General features: G+C 42.3%; 1 protein-coding gene across 2 annotated transcripts; it reads right to left on the bottom strand.

Annotated features, from left to right (window-relative positions):
- Positions 1-4,546: 4,546 nt before the first annotated feature.
- ASPA (aspartoacylase) lies at positions 4,547-25,220 on the bottom strand. 2 transcript variants are annotated; one of them, XM_084749866.1, is made up of 6 exons: positions 24,857-25,219; positions 20,619-20,814; positions 18,479-18,572; positions 14,715-14,822; positions 10,507-10,616; positions 4,547-6,836 (listed from the first exon to the last, which is right to left on the bottom strand). In XM_084749866.1, exons 1-6 carry the CDS (start codon positions 25,087-25,089, stop codon positions 6,639-6,641), a joined length of 939 nt encoding a protein of 312 aa, XP_084605992.1. In that variant the 5' UTR covers positions 25,090-25,219; the 3' UTR covers positions 4,547-6,638. The 2 variants fall into 2 exon arrangements, with proteins under 2 accessions (XP_084605992.1, XP_084605993.1); XM_084749867.1 differs by lacking the exon at positions 14,715-14,822 and having other exon boundaries at positions 24,857-25,220.
- Positions 25,221-26,718: the final 1,498 nt, after the last annotated feature.

Below are 26,718 nucleotides of genomic sequence, written 5' to 3' on the forward strand. Positions count from 1 at the left end.
TTATTTTTAAAAAAGATTTATCTTGGGGCCAGAAAGATGGCTCAGTGGTTAAGTGCTCTTCCAGAGGACCTGGGCTCAATCTCCAGCATTCACATGACAGCTTTACAACTATCTGTAACTCCAGTTTCAGGAAATCTGACATTCACACAGACATACACGCAGTCAAAACACCAATACACATAAAATAAAAATAAATCATTCAAAATTAAAAAAATTAGTGTGTGTGTGTGTGTGTGTGTGTGTGTGTGTGTGTGTGTGTGTGTGTGTGTGTGTACACATGCACATGCATGTGCTCATGGAGGCCAGAAGAGGGCACCAGCTCTGGATCTGGAATTGCAGGTGGTTGTGAGCAGTGCTGAAAATCCATCTCCGTCATCTACAAGCTCAGCAAGTTCTCTTAACTGCTGAGTCATCTTTTCAGCCTGACTTGGTAACATTTGAAATAGTCATAGGACATCACAGCCAGGTTGATGTTAGCAGTTCAGACCTTCTGACTCCTCAACTCTATTACATTTTGCTGTTTCTCGACCTATCTTACATACATGTAAATCCAAGGTTCCTCCTTGAGACAAGAAGCCATAACACACAGCTATCTAACACCCAGGATTTCCATGAGGAGGTAATGAAAATTGCCATTAGCAATTAGCAATGTTTGGGCATTTTTCATTCTTTTTGGTTATTTTATATGATGGGAGTTTTAAATTTGAATCCCAAAACATTTTGTGGTAATAGATTACAGAAACTGCAACTAATTTATCAGCAGGCAGAACACTACATTTGATGATTTATTTACTTAATTTACTGAATAAATTCAGAATACGTTCCTTCCTTCTACCTCTAGCTGAGAGCCAAAGAAGTGGGAATTGCACACAGTCACATCCTGGATTAAATAGATTTTGTCCACAATCTAGGAATGGACCGTTAATGGTGATATTCTGGGTGGGCTGATAGATACAACACCTGTTGTAGGACATATTTCTGGGGCTGGAATACCTAGGTTATGAGGCACAAACATTTTTATGGCTGTTGATACTGTGAAAAATTACCTGCTTAGAGGATCACAGTCTTTTTGGTCAGGTACATTACAAAGCACTTCCATTCAGGTTGGTTACCTTAACAACATGGTTTTCTAAGTTGGTGGATATAGGTCATTGTTTAATGGGTGGGAAATCAAGACCCAGAGGCAGCTGGAACAGTGTGAAAAAGTTGTAACTTTTTCTGTCCCTCGGTCCAGGTTCTCTGATGTCTAGTCAGACCAGGATCAAAGGGATGCTGCTCTTGTCACCTCTCTGACCAGGATAGCAAAGTTCTGTAAAAACCATCCCTGTTCTATAAACATGTACCTCACCTACTAAGTGTGAGGACTTAGTCCCAACGCTACTAAAACTGGATGCTAATTATGTGGAAAAATTGAGAATACAAGTATGAATAATTAGAAGGTGGTAGTAAAGGGGAGGAGCTGAGTACTTATTGTATACTGCGAGTCATACGTTTTTATATCCCCTGTCTTCAACATCCCGGTGGCTTCTCCGTTTCCTTCATCAGTTGTCTGGTTCTGTTTTTTCCAGTAGCTATCTCAGATCTATCACTGGTGATGCTGTCACTTCCCTTTCCATGTGTGTAGTTGGTTTTGTCTCCTTGCTGGCAGTGAAAATAGAAACCATCAAATGGGGACACTTTTAAGTCTTGATCATTAAGCCTATGACTTCATTTGTATCCACATCTATGTAGCACCACTCCCTTGTGAGTTCTTTGGCCATTTCATGATGGTGAAAGTTAATTCTCCACTTAACAGATGTATTTCCTAAAAAAGAATGCTTGTGTTGAGTTATACGAGCCTATCAATGCCCACTGTGGCTCTAGTAATTTTTTTCCAACTTGTAATTTAGCAATCTTTTATAGATTTCAGGTTTTGATTGACTTGGTTTTTGAATCAAATCTCTACTGTTTTTTTTTTCTGGGTCAAACTCAGGAACTGTTAGCCTTCTCTTTTGGTTTGATAAGATGTAACATTTTGGCCAGTGCCCTTTACTTTCTGAATATATGGATGGAGCTTGTTCATGTTGTATACTGTGATACGTACTAAGCCTGTGTGGCAGCCCTGGCTGAATCTTCTACAGGAGATTCTTTCTGTACTAAGTATTTTAAATCACGCCCTTCACCCCCAGAAGTGCTGACAACTGTGAGATCATCGTGGGAGTGCTGAGCACTGTGATATACATCATGGATGTGAGTTCACCTGTCACTGACTTGATACATGCTCAGGAACCACCAAAAACTATCAGCTCTGTACGGCTGTTGGGGGGAAGACATAAAAGGATTCTTGGCAGGAAGTAATAAGCCTCCTGAAGACAATGTAGGCAGAAACGGATATCAGAAAGCTTCAGAAGTCCCTTAAGAAGCCATTGTCCGTCAAGCTTTTGGTTGGGGGATGTACACAAGGCCTTTCAGACATGCCCTGGTCCAGCTTCTCTGGAGTGTTTCTGATTTGCACCTTCTAGCACTGTGGCCTTGATCATTGCAGACTCCAGAGTTCCTCTTTGCCTCTCCCCGCTTGCTCCTCCAGCTGGCACAGTGGCTGTCCATGCCTCCCTATTCCTGTCACAGTGGTCTTCTGTGTTTCCTGAAACAACCAAGGGATCTCGACGACCTATTCTTCCAGGAAAAGCCTTCTGGATGGCTTCACATGCATCACATCCGTTCCCATTTGTCTGAAGAAACTTGCCATGCTCCTGCCTTGTCTCAGACACTGCATTCAGCGCTATGGATACCACAAGGAACAAGATGAACTGTCCCAACTCTCTCGGAGTGTTTTAGTTTATTTGGAGGCAGAGACATTGTCTCCTGCTTCAATTTCATTAATCCTTGTTTTGGAGTTTCGTCAAGTGTCAGTTTGGTACTGTCAGTGAAATTATATGACAGAGTGGTCTAAGCTAAAACAAGTCATGTTGAAAAAACAAACAAACAAACAAACAAACAAACAAACCATCCCCAGGTCCAGGAAGAGCTGGCATGAATGCTGGCTAGTTTTTATGTCAACTGGACACAGGGTAGAGTCATCTGGGTAGAGATAACATCAATATAGAGAATGTCTCCATAATATTGGCCTATAGGCAAACCTGTCATACAGCTTTTTGGTTAATGATTGATGTGGGAGGGCCCAGTTCACTGTGGGCAGTGCCACGCCTCTTGGGTGATGTAAGAAAGCAGACTGAGTAAGCCAGTGAGCAGGGTTTTCCTATGGCAGCTGTTTCAGTGTCTGTTCCAGATTCTTGCCAGGAGTTCCTTCCATGAGGGACTGTGATGTGGAACCATAAGGTGAAATAAAACATTTTTCCCTCAAGTTGCTTTGGACATAGTGTTTTATCACAGCAATAGAAACCTACCTAAGATAAGGGGTCAGGCTTTCAAGGAGAGGAACAACTTAGAAAAGCCCAAGGTTTCAGGGACCTTGTATCTGAGGACTGGAGAACCCAGACGGTGTCCTAGTTGTTTGGGGCAAAGGGCCAAGTGACAGGAAGCTGGAAGGTTGTCAGAGGCCAGAGCACACAGGGCTTGTGTGGCCCTGGTGAGGCTTTGAGATCTTACACCTAAGGAAAGGAAAGCTACAACAAGGTTACATATGGGAATTATTGAATGTGAACACCTTGGTTGTTTTGTGGGTCTACAGTCTTAGGAACCAAAGGGTAGAGCACGATCAGCCTGGGGAGTGGGAAAATTGCAGGAAGATGAGAGAAAATTCTAGAGGATGAACAACTTGAAGGAATGCATATAGGAATAAAACAACGTGAAGGTCATTGGAGCAGAGAGAACAGGAAAGAAGAGATGAGTCTGGAGGTTGTGGGGGAGGGAGAGGCAGATCACGGAGGCCTTTTGTGTTAACCTTGAATAACAGAGGAAATGCATATTGGGCACTAGGCACTGAGCTAAGTGCCTGTGATGCCATGAGCTGATATGTATAGTGCTATAGATTCAATCAAAATAAGACATAGCTGAAAGTGGGTAAAACCACAGAGCAATATGTATAGCCATATATATATATATATATATATATATATATATATATATATATATATATATAAACATATGATTAGAATGATATTACAGGGAACTGGAGAGATGGCTGTGTGGATAAGAGCACTGGCTGGCCTTTTAGAGGACATGGGTTTGATTCTCAGCACCCACACAGTGGCTCATAACTGTGTAATTCACTTCCAGGAGATGTGACACCCTCTTCTGGCCTCTGAGGGCATCTTGCACACATGTGATACATAAACATACATGAAGGCAAAATACTCATACACATAAACAAATTTACAGGCTCTTAAGAAGGTAAAGGCACTTATAGCCATGACTGACAACCTGAGTTTGGTCCCTGGGATCCACATGGTGGAAGGAAAGAACTCACGTCTGAAGGTTGTCCTTTGATCTTTATGTATGTGTTGTGCTTTTATGTGCACATGTGCATGCAGAGGTGTGTGTGTGTGTGTGTGTGTGTGTGTGTGTGTGCATGTGCATACACACACACACACTAAATAAGCAAATATTGTAAAAATGAAAAAAATTCACATTTAATTAGACAGCACCTATTGGGGGTATCATGGCAGTAGACAATATCACAGCGAATTAGAAATTCTGAGGACTATAAAGATTGAATTAAGAAAAATTACACTTGATAGAAATAACCAATTTGCAAATTGAAGCCATGGCAATCTAAGCTGCACATTTTACCTTTTATAATTAAAGTTTGATGGAAGAATAAAGCCTACTTGTCGTAGTTTACAACAGAAAAAAAATGGCTCAGAGAAAGTGAATGCCAAAATAAGAAAAAGCCAGAACAATAAGTGAGACAAAGAGCTCAGCAATACTTGTAGAAGCTGGTTGACAGGGCACATTTTAACTTTGACATTCAGCAAGAATATATTTTAATGACTAATTTTGGCAAGGTACAAAATAGATGTTGAGTACACTCAATATGGAACTTGAGTAAGAACACAGCTTAATGGCATTTTCCACGGATGAATAGTATCTGTGTGTGTGTTTACACTGAACACTCACTGAATCACTGACATTAATTGGTACATCTATCTGCATCTGTATCTATCCAGCTAATTTATTATTCCAGTTGTTGTTGTTGTTATTATTATGATGATGATGATGATGATGATGATGATGATGATGATGTTTGTATGGGTGTGTGCATTTGTGAAGACAAAGATCCGTGCTAATTATCTTTTTCAATTATGTTCCACCTTACTTTTTGAGATAGTCTTTCTGATTTTTGAGTTAACTGACTTGGCAAGACTGGCTGGCTGGCAAGCCTCAGGGCCCTGCTTGTCTCTACCTCCTCATACTGGGATTGCAGCTGTACTCCACTGTACCTGGCTTCTTATTTGGGTGGTGGGAACTGAACTTAGATCCTCATACTTGTATGGTGAGCACTTTACCAACTAAGCCACTCTCCAGCATCAATGTTAGTGTTTTTTTTTTAAATGTTAGTATTTTTTATATCTATATTGAATCCATAAATGTGGGTTCCTTGGGGTCTAAATCCCAGGATAAAAATGTTCCTCACATGACCTCTGTGGCTTCAGAGAGGAGAGAAGGGATGCAAGGGTCCTGTAGGGACAGGAAGAAGAGGGAGCAGGGCTCAGCCGCGGTCTTGTAAGGAGGCATCAGAGGGGAGGGGTTTTGTCATTTGAGACCCGGAAGAACTAAAAACATTTGTGATTTAGAGTTTGGGCCACAGTTCCACTAGTGCCTACTGCCTTCTGTTACTGGTCTTCACCATCTCTGGTGATTATGATCTCTGTTGGTTATGATTCTGGGTGACTGTGTTCTTTCAGAATGACAGTTGGCAGCTGCGAGCAATGTATTTCTTTAAAAAAAATTTTCACATCAAGAACAATAAATAGCCTTTTTTTTCAAGACAGGGTTTCTCTGTGTAGTCATGCCTATCCTGGACTTGCTTTCTAGATCAGGCTGGCCTTGAACTCACAGAGTTCCGCTTGCCTCTGCCTCCCCGAGCACTGAGACCACGGCATGCGCCACCACGCCCAGCAAGGGGTGTGTTTCTTGATGTATGCATGTACCACCATCACACCCCATACTCATTTCCTTTCACATCCCATCTGCAGAAACATATAAGCCGCCTATACATATCATGGTCATGGCTAGTTTATAGAATGGCTATTTAATATACTGTCATTAATTCAGATGTCAGGACTTTAAAATATCAAGTCTGTCGTTTTGTAGCACTTATGCATTGCTTGAAAACACACATTTGGTCTGTCTCGCTGTATGTTAAGTTGCATGTAGCATGTATTTCAATGTTATGTTCTGAATGTGAAAGTTAACAATATTAAGTTACCAGAACGTAATACATAAAGAACAGTACAGAAACCAAAAGCACAGCTTGTCTGCGTGAGCTACTGTGCATAGCTAATTAAAAATATATTAGAAAGACATTCATTAATTTATTTTTTCCTTTCAGAAACTGGCCTGGATGCTTACTGCTTGAGGCATGGGGCCAGGTGCTGAGGAAAAGAGCTAGAATAAGGCACAGCGCTGGTCTTGGGGATCTTACAGAGACCTAGTGGCTTGCAAGACTCTCTGTAACTGTGAGCTTGCAGGGATTTTTAGTGCAAAGTGGAGCGGATGCTTTTTGCGTTGAGTGTCAGCTTAGTTGTCTTTGCAAACGCTTCCTTTTTTTCATAATACGCAGCTTCATTCACAAACACCGGGTACACGGTACAGTCTCCATCCAGTGGGATAACCTTTCCATCAAGAGACACAAACATGGGATCTCCAGGGTGCAACGGTTGCCAATCTTGATCCTTCCAGGAGACATCAAAATACATATATTACATTTGACTTTTTCTTCTGTTTTTATTTATTTATTTTCTGTCAGGATGTAGATAACTAACATTTTCTATTTTTAAAATTCTCTATTAAAAAGAGACACAAGGGCTGGAGAGATGGCTCAGAGGTTAAGAGCACTGACTGCTCCTCCAGAGGTCCTGAGTTCAATTCCCAGCAACCACATGGTGTCTCACTGCCATCTATAATATGATCTGATGCCCTCTTCTGGCCTGCAGGTGTACATGCAGGCAGAATACTGTATACATAATAATAAAATAAATAAATCTTTAAAAAAATAAAAAATAAATAAAAAGAGATACAAAAGGGATGCACTGAGAAGTATGTGAGCCTCCTGACACGAGTGCTTCCCACCACAGGAGCCCTAGCACATCTCAGGCTTCGCTGTGCTTGCCAAGGTCCTGGCAGTTGGCTAACATGGTTCCCTGGCCAGGGCAGGGCCTGGGCCTCTGCATTCCTAACCTTTCCCAGTAGCATCAGCATCACCTGGGACTCTGTTAGAATAGTAGATTTCACCCCCTGCTGAGACCTAGTGGACACCAGTCCTCATGTGAGTCAATTGCCGGAGACTGAGGAGAGCTGCCCATAGCTTGCACTTCAGAGTCACCTGGGAGGCTGGCATCCTCTTGCACCAGTGAGAGGAGCTGGGTTTATCTCAGAAACACAAAGCTAGAATCTTCCATCTCAGGGGGGAATAGGCTTAGTATCTATTCAAAAGTATTTCCTGAGATAAGGAACCTAACAATCTCTCTTGTAGAAAACTCTCTCTCTCTCTCTCTCTCTCTCTCTCTCTCTCTCTCTCTCTCTGTGCATGCGTGCATGTGCGCATGTGTGTGTGTGTGCATGTAGGCTATTGAGAACTGACTTCAGAGTGCTGTACACACTAGCTCTACCACTGAGGTATACTTCAATCCTTTTTATCTTTTACATTGAGATAAGGTCTCATTTTTTTGCTCAGACTGTCGCTGATGTCATCTTGTGGCTACAGAAGGTCTTTTAAACTTGTGCTCCTCCTGCCTTACTCTCTCCGTGTAGCTGGTATTACAGGCTTGTGCTATTGGACCTGGCTTGAGCCATTCCTAACGGCATAGCAACTGCAGTGATCTTTCCAGACTTTTGGGACCTGACCCCGATCCAGTTGGTTACTGTCCTCAGCCTGTCTTCTCAGCCTCCCCAGGATTGCTGTTATATTTTTGAAGGATGTTACTGATGGGAATATATTTGAAGAGTCCTGTATTTGAGGCTGGTGTGGCATTGTCAGCTGGCCATCTGTTGGGCTTTCTGCCTCTCTACCACACTCTGTCTTTTAAAACCATCGCTCATGGCTCCTTTTGGTTTCTACCGCTTCCATGAAGCTCCAGGCAGGATGTGCTCTATTGGTGTGAATTTGTGGGCAGGGTGCTTTTCGAGGTGACCTGGTGGCTATTAGAGTCATTAAGGAGCAATTTGAACTGGACCAGTGATTTTCGAACATGAATACTGAAGCCAGTAGTGTCAGAGTAGCGGAGATTCTTGGCACTGATTCAGAAAGCTCTCCTTTCTGAAGGGAAATGGAGGGGGAGTGAATCTGGGGAAGGAGGAAGGTGGGGAGGAGAGGAGGGAGGGGAAACCCGTCGGGATTCTTGTGTGAGAGAAGGATCTATTTTCAATAAAAAGAAAGTTCTGCAGATAATGTGTATTAGTGGTTGAAAAGTCTTCCAGGGCCTCTTCACCTCTGGGCTCTGTGGTTCTACCCTGGCGAGTGGGTGTTGTAGTGTCTGGACCTCTCTTCTCTGCCTTTCCATTGACTTATCCAGACTTCAGCCTCCTACATCCCCCGGGAGCTCCTTCTCTCCCCCATTACTGATTAAACCAGGCAAGGTGTGGCACTGGGATTCTGAGGAGAGTCATAGGACTGTGGCAAGAATGTCCCAGAAAAACAAGTTTAGGGAGGTGTCAACTATATGCCAGCTGCAATGATTATTAGTTGGAGATCTGTGACTCATAGCTGTGTATCTATGGGACAATTCTGATTTTTCGTTTCCTTTTATGTCACTCCTTTTCCCTCCCCGCCTATCTCCTGTCTCTCTTTGTCTCTCTCTGTCTGCCTGTCTCTCTCTGGTTTTTCGAGACAGGGTTTCTCTGTGTAGCCTTGGCTGTCCTGGACTCACTTTGTAGACCAGGCTGGCCTCAAACTCAGAGAGATCCACCTGCCTCTGCTTCCTTAAGTGCTGAGATCACAGGATTGCATCACTGTGCCTGGCTCTGTCTTCTCTCTTTTGGTGATATAGCCTAGGTTGGCCTCAACTCTGTAATCTTGCTGCATCAGCTTCCCTAGTGTTGGGATTACCAGCTTGTACCACAATGCCACACTCAATGCCTATGAGAATATAAGAATATAAGGGCTCAGCTGTGACATCATGTGCCAGGGAGGGTTGATACCCATGGGGGGGGATGCTCCCTTCTCTAAGAAGGTGATGGGGGATTAGGGTGTGAGGTGGGATTGGAAGGAGAGGAGGGAGGGGGCTTTGATCAGGCTGTAAAATGATTAAATAAATTAGTGAGAGAAAACGAGGAAAGGGGGAAAACAATATAAGGGCTCAGAAATTAAAAGCTAGATTGAGGTGTGGAGACACACTACTGTAATCCTAATTTTGTGAGGCTGAGATAGGAGGGTCATGACTTTGAGCCAGGCTGGGCTACAGTGAGAAACCTTGTCTCAAAAAAACAACAAAACAAAACAAAACAAAAAAATCAAATAAAATGTATATGATTTTCTTCACTCATTGCACATAGGTAGGATTTTTCTATTCTAGAAGCCTTGTTTGGATGCCTCTCTCCCCTCATTTTGCGGTTATTATCATTTCTAGATAGCGCACTGGCTTCAGTGTTTCCAGGCTATCGCTCACATGAGAATATAGGCCACATTCATGGATGTCCCCCTAGAGCCAGCAGTGCTAGGTGTAGTGAGCACTGAGGCAGTCTGGGTGGCTCCCTGCCACAGTCTGGGATGGGTAGTGTCCCCCACGGTCCCGGTGTTAGAAGCTTGGTTCCTAGAGCAGTGCTATTAGGAAAAGATGTGGGTCTTTAGGAAGTGTCTCCTTGTGAGAAGCCCTTGGGTCACTGAGGAATCTGGAGGGGGCTGTGGTGCCGTCCTGTAGTCACTTTATGTCCCTGCTTGTGCAGTTTGCTTTATCATGTGCTTCTGCCACAGCCTCAAAGAACTGCGGCTACTCTTGGACAGGAACCTCTGGAACGGTGAGCAGAAATCAAGCTTTTTTCCTTATTAGTTGTTTGTATTAGTAATTTCATTATAGTAAGAGAAAGCAGACTAGTACATGATACTTTAAATACTAATGAATAAGCTTATGTGCACAAAATGCTGTATTATACCCCAAACTAAAATACTATTATTTTCATTATTTTTCTTTCTTCCTACCTTTATTTTTCTTCCTTCCTTCCTTCCTTTTTTTTTTTTTGAGACAGGGTTTCTCTATGTAGCCTTAGCTGTATTGCCTTGGACTCATTTTGTAGACCAGGTTGGCCTCGAACTCAGAGACCCACCTGCCTTTGCCTCTCGAGTACAGGGATTAAGGTGTGCACCACCATGCCATGTTATTTTCAATATTTCAAAGAAACAAATGTTACCTGTAGATTAGGGTGGATAACAGCAGCTATGTCTCCAGTTTCATTTCTTGGATAATCAACTTTCTCCATTATCTTATAGACTTCAATAGCACAGGGAGGAAATTCTTTTCCTATGGAGAGACATGAGATGTGCTCATTACAGCTAAAAAGTAACTTCCTAGAAAAAGGGAAGCTGATACTTTAAGAAAGGAAAAACAGCAACAAGTGAAGAGTGATGCAAGTCAGTCATGGAGGCTCATGAACGCTGAGCAGCCAAACACACCCAGGACTTACTCCTATCAGTACATTTCCCACAACTCGGTGATAGACAAGGTAGAAACAGAAGTGTTTGCTAGAACCATGAGTCAGGGCTGCTGGGCTCTCTTCTTCTGGTTTTCCCAGCTGTGTGCTTCTTTAAATTTTTAAAAAATTTTAAATTTTTAAAAATTTAATTCATTTATTCAGATTACATCTGAATTGATATCCCACCCCTTGTATCCTCCTGTTCCGCCCTTTACCCCTCTTTCACCCTATTCCCCTGCCCTACGTCTGTGACTGAGGGAGGTCTGCTCAAACTTCTGCACCATCCAAGGGCAATACTTTCAGTAAACATAGAATGCCTTCTCAGATCTAGCCATGGACAAGACATTCTCCACAGTTGAGAGGAGAGCGGGGACTGACTTGGGCATGATCTCTGGTGCCCCGTATTTGACCACTTCCCCGTGGTGGGGAGGCCTGGTGGCACTCAGAGAAAGAATAAGCAGGCTGCCAAGATGAGACTTGATAGGCTGTGACCATTTAGCTGTGTGCTCTTGAGCAACACCTTGGTGCTCTGCAGAGCTCCTCCTTCCGATCTTCAGTGACTGTTTCCTCACTAAGACGTCCAGTAAGCTATCTGGCCTCAGCATGATGGTTATTTGTCTTAACCAAGGACATTGCACATCGACAGCTCCTGAGGGGGAAGCCTTGGGATGCAGGTAGTCTGCCAGACAGTGGAGCTCAACCCTCAAAGATGATGCAAAATTGAACAACCCAGTGCCAATATTAGCAAGAGTAGTTCACTGATATAGGATGTATTCTTTAAGCAAACATTGGAACCTATGCCTGATGGAGGGCCTAGACCGTGCTGTGGTTGGAGCCCAGAGGGAATTCTTTCTTTCCTTGGAGAGGAACAGGAATGAGGAGATCTGTTGTTACTTCTAGCTGGCTTTTGTGGTGTCATACACTAGCCCAGAACTTATCAGCTTAAAGCATCTACCTCTATATTGAGCTTGTGATTCTGCAGGTTGGTGGGCAGCCCATCTGGTTCAGACTGGGTTTGGGGGATTTCTGATGGTCTTGGTGACACATGCCATGTGAGCTGGCAGGCCGCCCTGGCTGCTTGGTGATCTGTGATAGCCCCTCTCTCATGCCTGCCAATCAAGCTGTGGCTTGATTGGCTGGGGACCTTGAGTTTTCCATCCTGCACCCTTTCCTTATCTAGGAGATCAGCACAGACTGAGTCACATGATGGCCACGAGGGGTTCCCAAGAGCAGTATGAAAGAGCGCTCCAGAATGCTGGTCTTTTTCTAGCTTAAGGGGTATAAAAACAAATTACGTGGCCAAGTAAGATTCAAGGAGAGGGAAAGAAAGAACCTGGCATGATGCAGGGATAGAGAGGGGTGTTCTGTAACTACTCTTTACATTATAGGGAATGCAGACTGTGATTTGTAAACCATGTGTGATGGTTTAAATAGAAATGGCACTCAGATGTTCATATATTTGAATGCTTGCTCACTAGGGAGTGGTGCTACTTGACAGGGATTAGGAGGCGTGGCTTTGTTAGAAGGAATGTGTCAATGGAGGTGGGCCAGGCCCGTGTCTGTCTCTCTTCTTGCTGTTGCCAATGAGGATGCTGAACTGTCAGCTCCTTCTCCAGCATCATACCGGTCTTCACGCCGCCATGCTTCCCACCACAGTGATCACACCAGCCTGCATGCCGCCATGCTTCCCACCACAGTGATCACACCGGCCTGCATGCCGCCATGCTTCCCACCACAGTGATCACACCGGCCTGCATGCCACCATGCTTCCCACCACAGTGATCACACCGGCCTGCACGCCACTATGCTTCCCACCACAGTGATCACACTGGCCTGCATGCTGCCATGCTTCCCACCACAGTGATCACACCGGCCTGCATGCTGCCATGCTTCCCACCACAGTGATGACACCAGCCTGCACGCCGCCACGCTTCCCACCACAGTGATCACACCGGCCTGCACGCCGCCATGCTTCCCACCATAGTGATCACACCAGCCTGCACGCCGCCATGCTTCCCACCACAGTGATGACACCAGCCTGCATGCCGCCATGCTTCCCATCACAGTGATCACACCGGCCTGCACGCCGCCATGCTTCCCACCACAGTGATCACACCGGCCTGCACGCCGCCATGCTTCCCACCACAGTGATCACACCGGCCTGCACGCCACCATGCTTCCCACCACAGTGATCATACCGGCCTGCACGCCGCCATGCTTCCCACCACAGTGATCACACTGGCCTGCATGCTGCCATGCTTCCCACCACAGTGATCATACCGGCCTGCATGCCGCCATGCTTCCCACCACAGTGATCACACTGGCCTGCATGCTGCCATGCTTCCCACCACAGTGGTCACACCGGCCTGTGAGTCACCATGCTTCCCACCATAATGATAATGGACTAAACCTCTGAACATAAGCCTCAATTAAATGCTTTCTTTTATAAGATATGCCATGGTCACTGCATCTCTTCATAGTAATATAGTATTGACTAAGACATCACGTCATCCATCAGGTTTGCGGCTTTCCACCTGGATGCATCATTTCTGAATACTCTGTGGTTTCACATCTGGCATCTGGGGACCAGTTGTGCATATGTTCTGACCTTCCCAACTCCAGTTACATCAGACAGTACAGACCTGTCCTTAGACAAGTGTAGTGAGAACTGAGTTTTGGTTTTCATGGCTTTCTGAAGGTCAAAGAACTCCCAAAAACATAAGTTCTTGTGGCTACACAAGGTGCACATCTGAGGCTGCGGGACACTACCTGCCTCAGGCTCGAGCTGCACGTTACCCACAACATCACAGCTACGTGCTCCTCAGTGCAGCCTAATGGAAGTATATACCAAGATTGTGTCTGAGACTTTCAAAGTTTTGTTTTTTTTTTTTTTAATTTAAAGTAAACTGTCCTATAGTTGCTGTACTTCCTAGTTCCGTTGTAGATTTATGAAGTAAGTGAGCAGATGCACAGAAGGCCCACTCACCCATCACCTCACTGCTCACCATCCAGGTGTTAATTACAGACATGGTACATGAACCCACCGTTCTTGCTGACTCTAACTATAAGTTAACCTGCCCTCGCCCTCTTCTCAGCAATCATGGTTACAGCTTAGGGTGTTTTATCTTACAGCGTTTCCTATATATAGGAACACACACATGTGCATGCACACGCATATACATGTGCGCACGCAAACACTGGGCAAATGATTATAAATAAACTAATTAGCATAAAGACAGGGTTGCACTGTGTGCAGCCCAGGTTGGTCTTGAACTCATTTGCCTCCTGCTTCCTCTTCTCCAGAGCTTAGATTCTAGGCATGCACCACCACACTTAGCTTACTGTTATTATTGTTAAAGTCAATTTGTTCACTCTATGTTTTGGTCTGCTTCTTGCGTGTGTGTTGCATGTGTGTGAGTGTGTGGCTGTGTGTACCTATATGCATACATGTAAAAGCACAGCAGGATGTGGTGTGTTGTCCTTTGTCACTTGCCACCGCTATTGCTTTGAGACAGGTTTTCTCACAGAACTGGAACTGGAAGCTTGGTGTTTTGGGTAGGCTAGCTAGCCAGTGAGATCTCGGGATTCCCTGGTCTCTGTCTCACAATGCTGAGGTTACAGGCTTGTGAAGCTGTGCCTAGCTTTATATGTAGGTGTTAAGGACTCAAACTTATCCTGAAGACCAAGTATCAGTACCCACTGAGCCACCTTACTTTTTCAAAATTAACAGCTTGTTTTTTTTTTTAAATCAATGTTTTTGAAGACTTGTCCAATTTTAGTTTAGTTCTCCACAGCTGTTGAATATTTGAGTCATTTCCATTTTTTTTATTGTTGGAGATTAAGTGGTTAAGTTGTACACAGAGACAGCCCCTCATGGTTAAGCCATGCTTGTAAACACAAGGAAACAACTGCCACCCAGCACTCACCTTCGTTGAAATGGTGTATAAAATCGAGAGCATGTTTAATCATTTTTCTCATCTGGTCCAAAATATCAGCTCTCAGAACACCTTGAGGCTGAGGACCAACTTCTATACCTGTGTGCAGAGGAGACACATTACTTTTTACAAACATACGTAGCAGAATATGTTGAAAAATTAAGTATTTAAAATATAAGGGTCTAGAATCCCCATGTTATGACTGTTTAATATCATGGAAAATAATAGAGATAAATGTCAAAGTAAATACAGAACACGGAGGCCCACAGAGCTGTGCTGATGTAAGAACTCAGGGTTACCTTTCCCTTCGGTATTGTCAGAGCATTAAACACTTACTACCTAGTAAGAGATGTAGTGCAAGTGAGGCTGGCTGCAGAGAGGGGCTGTCATAGAGTTTGCGGTTACTTGAGCAGGAAGAAGCTTGTCTGTGTAGCCAGAAGTCTAGCTAACAGCATTGGGCTTAGTCATATGGCTTTTGAGCAGCATTCTTGCCTTTATTATAACAATATAACTGTATCTTACTGATAAGATGATGCAATGTTCTTCATTTTCTTTCTTTTTTCTTTCATCTGTGACTTCAGACAGAATCCAGACAGGAGGTGTAATGTCTCCTCTCTGGGTTTTCTGGAGAGTTTTTTACCCTCCTTCTATCCCCAATAAAACTGTGCCTGCACTATCATGTCTTCCCAGGGGTTGCTTAGGCAACCATCTTTACCCCTACAAAATACTCTTTCTCTAACCACGCACCTAGCCCCTTCTTCTGTCCAACTCCCCACGGAATCACCCTTCAGTTACCCCCTCTCCATTCCTTAAACTATTTGTATGTAATACTGCATACCCTCATTCCACTCTACCCAACTCATAAATTCCTTTACACGCATCTTATTTTCACCCATTTCTACTATTTCCTAATTGATTGTGTATGTACACACACACACACACACACACACACACACACACACACATATATATTTAAAATTTTTTTCAAGACATTTTCTGTGTAGCCTTGGCTGTCTTGGACTCATTTTATAGGCCAGGCTGGCCTCGAATTCATAGCAATCCACCTGCCTCTGCCTCCCAAGTGCTGGGATTACAGGTGTGCAACACTGTGCCCATCTCTCACTATATATATATTTTTACTATCTTTATGTAAATTTCTGTTGTGCTTAGTTTTCATGTATGTACAAACAGACATTTCTTTACACATGTGGCATCGTAGTTCTTGGTAAGGGATTTGTCTATGCATAAATAATTTGTACAACTGGGCCAAATATGTTTCTGGATACGACTGGGTATTGTAGGAGAAACTGTCCACCTCAAATTCATGTTTCCTTATTCTAACAGAGTTAAAATTTTGGTTGGCTATCCATAGTTCAAGGTAAAAATACTTTGTTTTCATCTCAAAAATAAGTGTTGAATAGCTTAAGCCATTTATAGTAATCCCAGCATTCTAGGGACTCAATGGCCCAAAATAAAGGATGTGTAGGGGAGACCTGCGACTCTATTTAATGACTACTGTTATATGATATTGAGGACTACAGTGGATATCTTATGACCACATTCAAGATTGTGGAACAGAAAAATAAAAGAAGACTGCTCCCTCATGATGCTGACTGCTATAATTTATATCATTATTTAATATGTTTTTTATTTAATATATATTTAAAGAATCAGAGTTGCTTTTTAAAATTTTCATTTTATTATGTTATTTGACAGTGCCCCAATTCCTCCTGGTTAAACTTCTGAGAGCTAACAAAATAAGATGCTATGATAGAATTTGAATTATAATGTTTAGGTTACCTGCGGGACAAAGTGTTGGGGAGATGGAAGTGAGATATGGTGGCTCCATGCAGAGAGCGAGGGCTACGGAGAGGTAGAGGTGGGCACTTCATGCAGAAGAATCAGTTATTAAAGTTCATTTTCTTAAGCTGAGAATATTTTTCAGACCAAAAATTAACTTTGACACAAGATCTCTTTGATCAGAGCAGAATAGTCAAGTCCACAGCACATGACCATGACACGTTCAGTATTGAAAGGAAGAAATAATGGTTTAAAACATGCTGAATCTGAAATGAGACTATGCCTAGAATGTAAGAAGATTGTGGCTCGTTACTCATCTGTGTTGGGGGCGGAGCATGAATGAACATGATCGTGAGGTTGGCTGCAGCAAACTACAAACCACTCTTTGGGATTAAATTTACCTAGAATGATTCTGTTAGGCTTGAGGCAACTTGGCATTAGAAGAGTCCTTATATTATCAGCAGCAGTTAAAATAAGTTTGTATGGGGCAACAGCCTTTCTGACTCTAACATATTGAATTAAAGTTGTTTTTCTGATCTTCAGGTTTTTATCCATTTTATCATAAATATACTCTATATAAAATATCACAATCAGAAGGAGAACCCACTAGCATTTCTAACCTATAAAGTACTTATAGCCCCTCAGGTTAGAATGTTTTAAAATTTAGCTACATTTACAAGGACCCAAATACCAGCAGATATTTGTTCTAACTCAGAAAAATGCACTGACCATAAATATGATAGACTAAGATGGATCTTGAGACTTCAGAAGTCTTATCCTTCCACTCAGTGTCAAAGGGAACCATGGTGTCTATTCTGTTTTATTATTATTATTAGTGCAGTGTTGAAGGTTGAATGAAAGGTCTCGTGCATGAGCTACACCCACAACCTTACATTGTACCATTTAGGCTCTGACTAACATTTTATCTGTCTGTCTGTCTGTCTGTCGGTCCAGCTATCTATTTTCAAGTATTAGACTAGGCAAGAACTCTATCACTGAGCTACAACCTCAGGCCAAAGCTTTGGTTTATTTAAACTATATCCTGATATTGGATATTTAGCCTAAATTATATACATGTATTTGGATATAGTTCTTTAACTATAATAATAAATTAATTACTTTAGCCATGTAACAAAAATACTATTCGAATAGTGAGAGTTATTTTTTATTTTTTTTTCTGTTTTTTGTTTTTCTTTGGTCTTGGCTGTTCTAGACTTGCTTTGTAGTCCAGGCTGGCCTCGGACTCACAGTGATCCTCCTGCCTCTGCCTCCCAAGTGCTGGGATTAAAGGCGTGCGCCAGCATGCCTGGCGAGAGTTATTTTTTTTAAAAATTCATTTTCTGTATTATTTGTCAGCTCTCCTTTAAATTACTCTTGGTCAAAACATCTGAGATCTGACAAAATAGATTTGCGTTGCATTAGCAGTTTTATTTATAGCATAGTAGATAGGTAATTTGTAGATAATTAGTTACACTAACAGTTCTCCCAGGAAACAGAATGGAGTTACCCCTTCTATAGCAGTTTACCACTACGGAGTAATTGTCTGGTTACGGTCCCGTCTTCTCACTAGACACTGAGCTCTGGGGTAGGACTGTGTGTCTTGTTCACTGCTACATGCTAAGGACCCGGCACAGTACTGCTCTCTAAGAGACGTACATGTTCCTGCAATAACAATGAGGGATTCAGAGGGGCATCCACAGAAGGTTCTATTACACTGAATTTTGGGAATGAGGAGAATGTCAGAGTAACTTGAAAGTCTCCATGTTACAGCAAAGGAAATAATACAAATAAGTCCAGAGATCTGCTCAGAGAAACTCAGGAAATCAGGTATGGCTAGGGCTTCCACATAGTTAATCTGGTGACCTGACAGAAGATTAATGGTTGTGAGGTAGTGGACATGTTCTTTATGTTAAGCTGTGTTTTCTTTACTTGAGCCACCAAGAATTATGACTTACCAACAGGGTGCTTGGCGACGGAGCGAGTGGTTGCGTATTTGAGGGAAGGGTGCTCAATGAGATACACGTAGCAGGGTAATGGCGCCAAGGAAGCCTGGACAGAATTGAAAACATCTTTCTTAGTGTGCAAGGAATGTTGTTCTCTTGGCTGCTACGGAGCCAACAGCCCCTTCAATACGCCTTATTTCACAATAAACATTAGCTAGACAGCCTCATGAAACATTTTCTCTAAAGCCCAATGTTATACCTTTGAAAAGATACAAATGAATTACATATAACATCAAATAATATTAATTTTTATTTGGCAATAAAGCAAATTATATGGGTGAACTGTACACAGACTAATATTCCTGGATGCAAACAAAAAATAGGAAATAAATGTTTCTTCTGAACACGTTTGGCTACTTTTGCTTCCAGCTTTGTTTAGATTGTTTAGCAGAATATTGGTCTTAATTCTTAAATTCTGCTACTACCTGTGGTCCATATCTCTACAAATATGGGGTGATTCCCCACACAAGTTCACCTTATTTCTATGAGAATTTGAGCCAGGCCTCTAGGTTTACTTTATTTAAATCTGAGACAGGCTCTTATTATGTAATCCTGGCTGGCCTTGAACTTACTATGTAGACTAAATTTATCTCACACTCAAGAGATCCTTCTGCCTCTGTCTCCTCAGTTCTGGGATTAAAAGTCTGTGCCACCACACCTGGAGTAGCTGCCACACCTGGACTAGCCTCTAGGCAATTTACTAACTCAGCATCCTTTGTTCTAATGCTTCTTATCAGCAGCTACTATTGTCTAGTAATCCTATTGAAATCTCGCTGCTCCTAAGGTATTGTGTCTCTCATCTTGGACCTGTTCCATCATTTTTGGCCTCTCCAGGCCATGGAGGACCCAGTGGGCCTCACTTTTGGAGCCTGTGCTGAAGTAAGTGCCTAGGACTGACACTGTTTCTCTGCTGTCCTCCACAGATCTTGGGCATGGAGTCAACCCCAGCACCGCTGCGGAGGTACAGGTGTGCTGTGGAAGCAGCTCACCGTAGAACCAGCTCTCATCACAGGGGAAAGCTTTTTATGTATGGCCAGCTTGATAGTGTCCATTAACTAGGACTTTCAGCTTCCTGGGATTTTTGAGGAAGGCTGCCAGAGCTCTGACGAATTCCTGCTGGTTAAAATCTTTTACAGTAACTCCAGGCACCCTGTGGCCTCCATGCTGCCAGCCAGGGGGAAGGGCCGTAGGCTACATCTTAAGCTAAGTGCTTTAATTACTCTAATTCATTGAAGGCATTTAGCATCCACAGGAGGTTAAGTGTTAACTATGCACATTTTATAAAGTAAGGGAAGCAAGGTTTTGGGAGATGAATATCTTGTCCAAGGTTAATGAATGAGAAAGTCAGGATTTGAATTCAGGTTTTCCTGGCTACCTGTCTCAAAGTCTTTCTGTTAAGTCTTATCAACTCCCAGGAAAGAAGAATATTTATTATATAGAAATTAGCATATAATTCAGTATTTGAGATTTTGCTGTTGTTCTAGCAATTTTTTTTTCTAGTTGTAGACACTGGATGGTGGAAGTTATCATTCTGCAGATTTCTGAGCCTCATTTTGAAGCTGAGTATAAGCCATGCTCTACAGCTCCAGAGGCTGCCAGGTGCTGTCAGGGTTGAGGTCTCAAGGCACTCGTGAAACACACTGAAGAGCAGAAGTGTGTCAGTGCACAGAAACCAAAGGGGGCCAAGGGCAATACACTAGGACACCACGTCTCTTGATCCTAGGACTTCAGTCAACAATGAGTGATCTCTATTCTAAAGCTCTGTGACTGAGACGCTTCAGTTGCATTGTTAAAAATTTTGGTATTAGTTTTATTTGGTTTTACCAAAAACTGCGTGTTTGGTGGACATCTGGATAAAATTTCTACCTTTCTAAATTCAAGTACGCACAGATGTTTTATTACTTTACTCAGTGTGTTTATTATTTTACTTTCTTTTCTCTGTTACCATTGCCTCTGTATCTTTGTACAGTATTTTATCCAGCCTCCCATCTGGCTATGGAAAACAGTCCGTTTTTCTTTGTCCTGCCTTCCTGACATCTTTCAATGACTTAAGAGTAAGAATCCTAAGATAACATAATAACGTTGAGATTACCTGAATATAGTGAAACATCTGGATCAAAAAGTCATTCCTGGAATCTTCAAGAATAAGAGTGCAACCCATGTTAGAAGTAGTGTTATGAAGGTCAAACACAACATCGTAGGAACCGTCACTGTTTTTTGGACCAAATAAGCGATTTATTTCTTGAGCCCTTCTCACTTCATATGGCAAATCCTCAGACATCTCTTTGCTGTTTTAGCAGAAAGAAAGAGGTTAACAATATCTACGGCTGTGATAACATAAATACACAACAGAAACAGTGCACAAACAGTACGCGGAAGAAACAGGTGCAAACCTTATGTGGTAAAAATCCCAGAGGGAGGCTGAGTGGTAAAGGTGCACGCCTTTAATTCCAGCACTCAGGAGGCGGAGCAGGCTGATCTCTGAGGGACAGCCGAAGCTATACACAGAGCAACCCTGTCTCGAAATACAAAAAAAAAAAAAAGAAAAAAAAACTGCAAGGGACATGAAAACTTATCTGAAACTTTGTAAATTAAAAAAGTATACTCTTCTCCATAGATCCAAGGCTGCAGTGGTGTGCTCATAAAATGTTAGGTCTATTTATGTGGCTGGTCTCAGGTAGGGCTTTGCAAACAGAATTTACCACGTGGCTTCAACCTTGAATAAAATATAGCTTTTAATTTTGTAAGCACTTCCTTGTAGCTACTGCGCAGTGCTTATTTATTATGGGGCAAGAACGTCGCCCCCACCACTATGGTTCCTGTGCAAAGAGAGAGTCAAATTCAGGTGCTCATGTCTTTACTGGGTATTTTAAATGGAAGACTGGGAAGGACTAGTGAATCAGGGACACAGTTTACAAAGGACAAGCCACAAACACAGTTACATGCATTTTCCTGGAACAAGTGTTGGTAAGTGATCACTATACTCACAAATGGGCTCCCTCTATTCTCTCTTTACCACTTACAGTTGTTATACCATTTTTAAAAAAGTGCTGAAGATTGAACCTTGAGTCTCATCTAACTGGGTAAGAGCTCTGCCACTGAACTTCGGTCTCAGCATGCTCTCCTTTTTTTTTTTTTCCATGTTCTCCTTTTTTTCTTTTCCTTTTAAAAAAAAATTTGAGACAGGCTTGCTAACTTTCTCAGGCTATCTTTGAATTTATTCTGTAGCCAAGGAGGAAGAATTGCCTCTTGCCTCAGCCTCCTAAGCAGACAGAATTACAGGCCCCAGGCTGTCTGAACAAAATTTACCATTTTATAGATGCAAGAATTCACGAAGATTTTTTTACTACTTTATTCATTGTTTTTACTATTTTGCTTCTTTGTCCAGCCTCTCAGTCTGATGTGGAATAGAACCGTGAGGATGTTCTGTACATAATAATGGTTTCAATTTATACATCTGTTATGTCTTTCAATGATACATTTTAAAATATAATTCCATATATTTCTATTACTTGGCTATTTTTTTGAAAGAGTTTGTATCAGAGTTTTAGTGCCTGGAAATCATATCTGCAGTCAAGAAGATGTATCAGCCATTTTGTGACTATGAAGGGAAAAAACCCAAACAAACAAACAAACAGAAAACATAAGGAAGAAAAAAGTGATGTGAGAAGGACAGTGGGAAGGCAGGCAAGCCCAAGGCACCGGTGACGTCAGGGAGCAACTGTAGTGGCTCTGGGCCACCTACATTTGGACATACTGTTTATGAACGAGAAACCTTTATTTGTTTAGATTGCCATTCTTGAGTTTTTGTTTGCAAGCAAATACAGTTTTTAATGTGAAATACAACATACATGCACACTCACCCACAGGCATTTACACAGTTAGCCCCTGATTAGCTCATATCAGCTCATGAGGTCACTCTAGATACTGTTTATTTCTATCTGGGTAAATGATGCCATTGCCACCCAGAGGCTCAGAGTCAAGAGTTTAAGTTTTGGAAGAGAGTGGGCACTCTGAATTCTCAAGCTTGGGTCCAGTGACCACTGCAAGAGTCCCAACGGAGCAGATATTGCGGGGCACTCACAGCCACACTGCTCTAACACTGTGCTAATACAGAAGGCTGCTTAGATCTAGTCTGGACAGGAGATTTAAAGAGGACTTCCGGTAGGGAAACGGCAGAATATTTCTATGCTTGGGCAGTCTGTGGTCACCACATGGAGAACACATGGGAACATGCCTGGCTTAAACTGGATGCATGCGGATTCTGTAAGAGGCTATCCGATCTCTCCGCAGCGGAAGGCTCGCTTTGTGGAGCTCCTCTACGTTTTTGCAGTACTAGAGAGAACCCAGGGCCTGTCCACGATAGGCAAGCGCTCTCCCATCTGAGACATATCCTCAGTCCACTTTTTAAATTATTTATTTTAAGGCAGGGTCTTGACAAGTTGCCCAGGCTGGCCTTGTCTTGCCTTGGCTTCAAGGGTAGCTGAGATTACAGACCTGTGCTGCAAGACCTGGCTGCTCTGAGGAGGTCTTGTGAAGACTGTGTGGGAGGGTTTACCACACCAGACGAGGGGGCTGGAGAACAGAGCAGGCTCAAAAGTTGCTTCTGTAAGGGACTTGTAGGCAAAGGTGCCATTGCCAAAATGAGGGATGTGGGAAAAGGTAGCAACTTAGAAGAGGGCACATAGGAGAGGCTCATTGGTTTATTTATCGAAATTTTCATAACCACCGAGAGACAGAGCTGTGTAGCCTCTGAAGTGTTAAGACTACGAAACAGAAGGTGAGCCCAGTTGAGAGTGCCGCTGCTACGGAGGAGCTATTACTGCTGTTCCTAGTAAGAAAACTCACGCTGGTCCACTTCAGGTTCTGGGGAAGTTAATATGTAGGTTACAATATTCATTCTTCAACAAATCTTAATTTTAATATATGAGGTAGATGATAGATATATTAGATGAATAAACATTAATTGTCCTGATACAATCTCAATCATGAAGATAAAAGCATTTCTGAAATTTAAGTTATGCTAATAAAATTCTTTGGCACACAAAATATCACTTCTGTGTAACTTCCTTGGAAAACAAATATTTTGTAAGGGCAAATTTTGTTTTATTTACATTTCTTTTGTTCTGTGGTAAGACTAGACCCAGGGAACTCTCTAACTCAACCTAGTATTTATCAGCACACAAGTGCACAGCCAGCCAGTCTGGCTAGCACAGGCCTATACGCCCAACTATTTGACAGTGTGAGGCAGGAGGACCAATGTTCAGTGTGAGCGCAAGGCCAGCTTGGTTAGTCTAGTAAGACCTTATCTCGAAATAAAAAAATAAAAGAGTTCAGATACATGCATAAAAGTGGCCTCACATGATCTAGTGCATTAAAACAAGGAAGCAAGCACATGAAGCCACTGGTGTCCCTCTGGGTGCCTTATGCCTTAGCCAGCAGCCTACCAACCACTGGAGGTAAAAACTATTGTGTACACAGCTTTGTACATCCACAACACCTGGCAGATGCTTAATAATATTTTTAGGTTAAATGAAATCAAAAAAGGATGCTAACTGAGAAAACACTTAAGAAATATAGACAATAGCAAATATTTTGATATGGACTAAGGCAAAAAATAGCTTGTAATTAGTAATCTAGAGTATGCTGACCACACAAACTATATGAAACTATCTGAGTCAGTTGTAACACAAATTCAGAAGGGTCAGAGGAAACGCCTTCAGCTCTCATCTTCCTCAGTGAAGACAAGCCACCACTAGAGGTGCGCCACCACAGACTGGCCTGACACGCGGGCAGTGATGCTTAGTCTTTCATTCAGCTATCTACTCCAAATGTCATAAAATTTCCTCAGCTGGAACTTTATCATAAACACATCTGCAAGGAAGTACAGTGGTGAGGTTCCTACAAAACAGTACTTTTACCAGTGTAATGACCACACAATTTTAGTTTTTGAGAATAATTTAGATTGTTATTTTTATGTGTTGCCCAAACACAAATTTAATGCAGAGGATTATTAAATTTGTATCTTTCAAGACACATGAGTCAAAAATAAAGACCTTTCTTATTTGTTGCCATATACTGAATGACATACAACAAATAAACGAAGATTCAGAGGGCCTGGTGCTTTAGGGAAAAAAACAATGGATCACATGGTTGCCAAGTTTCAGTAGTTGAATAATTTACAATACAGCATGATTAAAAGTGAAAGTGATAGTCTTCACCACAGACACTTGATGTATGGACCTCACCACTTTGTAGGAGCATTTACACGGTCTCCGACCACTGCTTTCCACCCAAATATGCTCTCACAGACATAGAACACAGGCTTACCTAAGATTTTCAAGGGTAAAGGCACGATTGAGGTCACAGTCAATGTATCTGGTGCACTTCTTCACTGCTCGTGGGTTGGCAATGAAGGGTTTCACTCCCAGCCCTTCTCTGTGAATTTCAGCGCCATTCTTTAGCCAGTGAGTAACTAGAAACACTCCTGTCAGTTCATTCCCATGAGTCCCTCCAAAGATAGCCACCCTTTTAACAGGCTCTTCAGTAGCACAAGAGGCCATTTCACCAAGTAGTCTAGTCTGATTTCTGCAATTCAGAAGAGAGGAGGTCAAAGGACGCCTTAACTGCTCAGGAAAGTTTCCAAGTTTAGAGAAGTGCAAAGTACAGAACTCTCTTGAGTTCTTCACAATTGTTCCCCAGCCTGCTAATTCTATGGACACCCCCTTCTGTGGCTCCTCCCTTTGCCATATTTGGACTAAAATATGCAGGGATCAACTAGAGATGCAGCTGTTAACGTCTAACTCCCTCGGATGGTCAGCAGATCTAAGTACAACTGTGTCGGCGTCTCCTGCTATAAAAGTTCTGCTTTCATTTCAGAATGATTGTTTATAAAATAATACCACGCTAAGCCCAATCTTCCCAAACATATCAATGTGGCTTATTCAGTGTTTATGTTTCCACTGACATTTAAAAGCATTTCTGAAGCGAGCAGGGTACTTTTCATGATCTGAAGGTGTTTGAGTCTCCTTGTGTGATCAGTCAAGGACAGATGCTCAGACCTCTGCTTCAACAGCATCCTTTTTTTTTCAGCATGCCTTTCTACAGTCAGAGGCACAAGAGGCCAGTCACATGGGTGGCACAGTGGGTAGAGTGCAGCAGGCAAAAATCTTGCTGAGTTCTATCCTGCGGAGAAAGCCAACTACTAAAAGTTGTCCTCTGACCCCACATGAGTGTCTGTGTGGGCTCTCTCTCTCTCTCTCTCTCTCTCTCTCTCTCTCTCTCTCTCTCTCTCTCTCCACACACGCACGCGCACACACACACTGAAATAAAAATTGTTCTTAAGAAGTGACTTAGAAACATCCTTCTTTCTCACGAAGTTCTTGGTAATTCTATGTTGCCTTTTTTTTTCTTTTTGGAATTTTGTCTAAATACCAAATGAAAATCAACTGTCAGCAATTGTCTTTTAAATGCCTGAAAATATCTTATAGCATAATATATACAAAAATAACAAATATGGATATATTACATGTATTTTAACTACATCACATGAGTTGTACACACACAATCTCACTTACTGGCATCAAAGACTCTCTCCTGGAATGTGTGGCTCTAAACGGGGTCTAATTCGGGGAACTTACCCAGAATAAGATGATTACATAGCTTTGGAGAAATAACTGAGCAAATCTCTTACTTGATTTCATGCTCAATTACCCAGAAAGGCAAGGCTGTTAAAGTACAGGAAATGTTATATGTGAGCCACACTAGGTTGCTTGGTACGGATTCAATAAAGCACTCATTATCATACAGGGCAGGTTTATAATGTCTCCGCACAGACTGTTATTTCATTCATAAATCCACCTTATGATTTATGAATGGGTTGGGCGGACATCCTCACTGCAAGGGTAAAGGAAAGAAACACTAAGCAGTCCAATTAAGTTTCCACAGTTCCTGAAAGAAAGCTAGGCCCGGGAGCCATGTTTCTCATTAAGGCCAGTGTTTGCCGCAGGACAACAGGGTGCCTCTCTTATTTTTGAACTCCTCTGAACTTCTAATTTTGTTCTTTCCTGAGGTTACATAAACAGCCAACACAGTGTAGAACCACAAAACACATAAACAAAATACATGATGGAAATGTAAAATGTTTTATAGTATTTAATAAGCTACCGTCTCCATTTTTAAAAAAGAGATTA

This window comes from Acomys minous (genome assembly GCF_964271855.1).
Source record: "Acomys minous genome assembly, chromosome: 12".
NCBI lineage: Eukaryota > Metazoa > Chordata > Mammalia > Rodentia > Muridae > Acomys > Acomys minous.

Excerpts from the sequence above, each read along its gene's own strand:
- ASPA (XM_084749866.1), bottom strand. The coding sequence starts at position 25,089 with ATGGCCTCTTGTGCTACTGAAGAGCCTGTTAAAAGGGTGGCTATCTTT. Across the intron at positions 20,815-24,856 it reads TTTACCCTTGAAAATCTTAG|CAAAGAGATGTCTGAGGATT; the intron begins GTAAGCCTGTGT and ends CTGCTAAAACAG. Across the intron at positions 10,617-14,714 it reads TATACACCATTTCAACGAAG|GAAAAGAATTTCCTCCCTGT; the intron begins GTGAGTGCTGGG and ends GTCTCTCCATAG.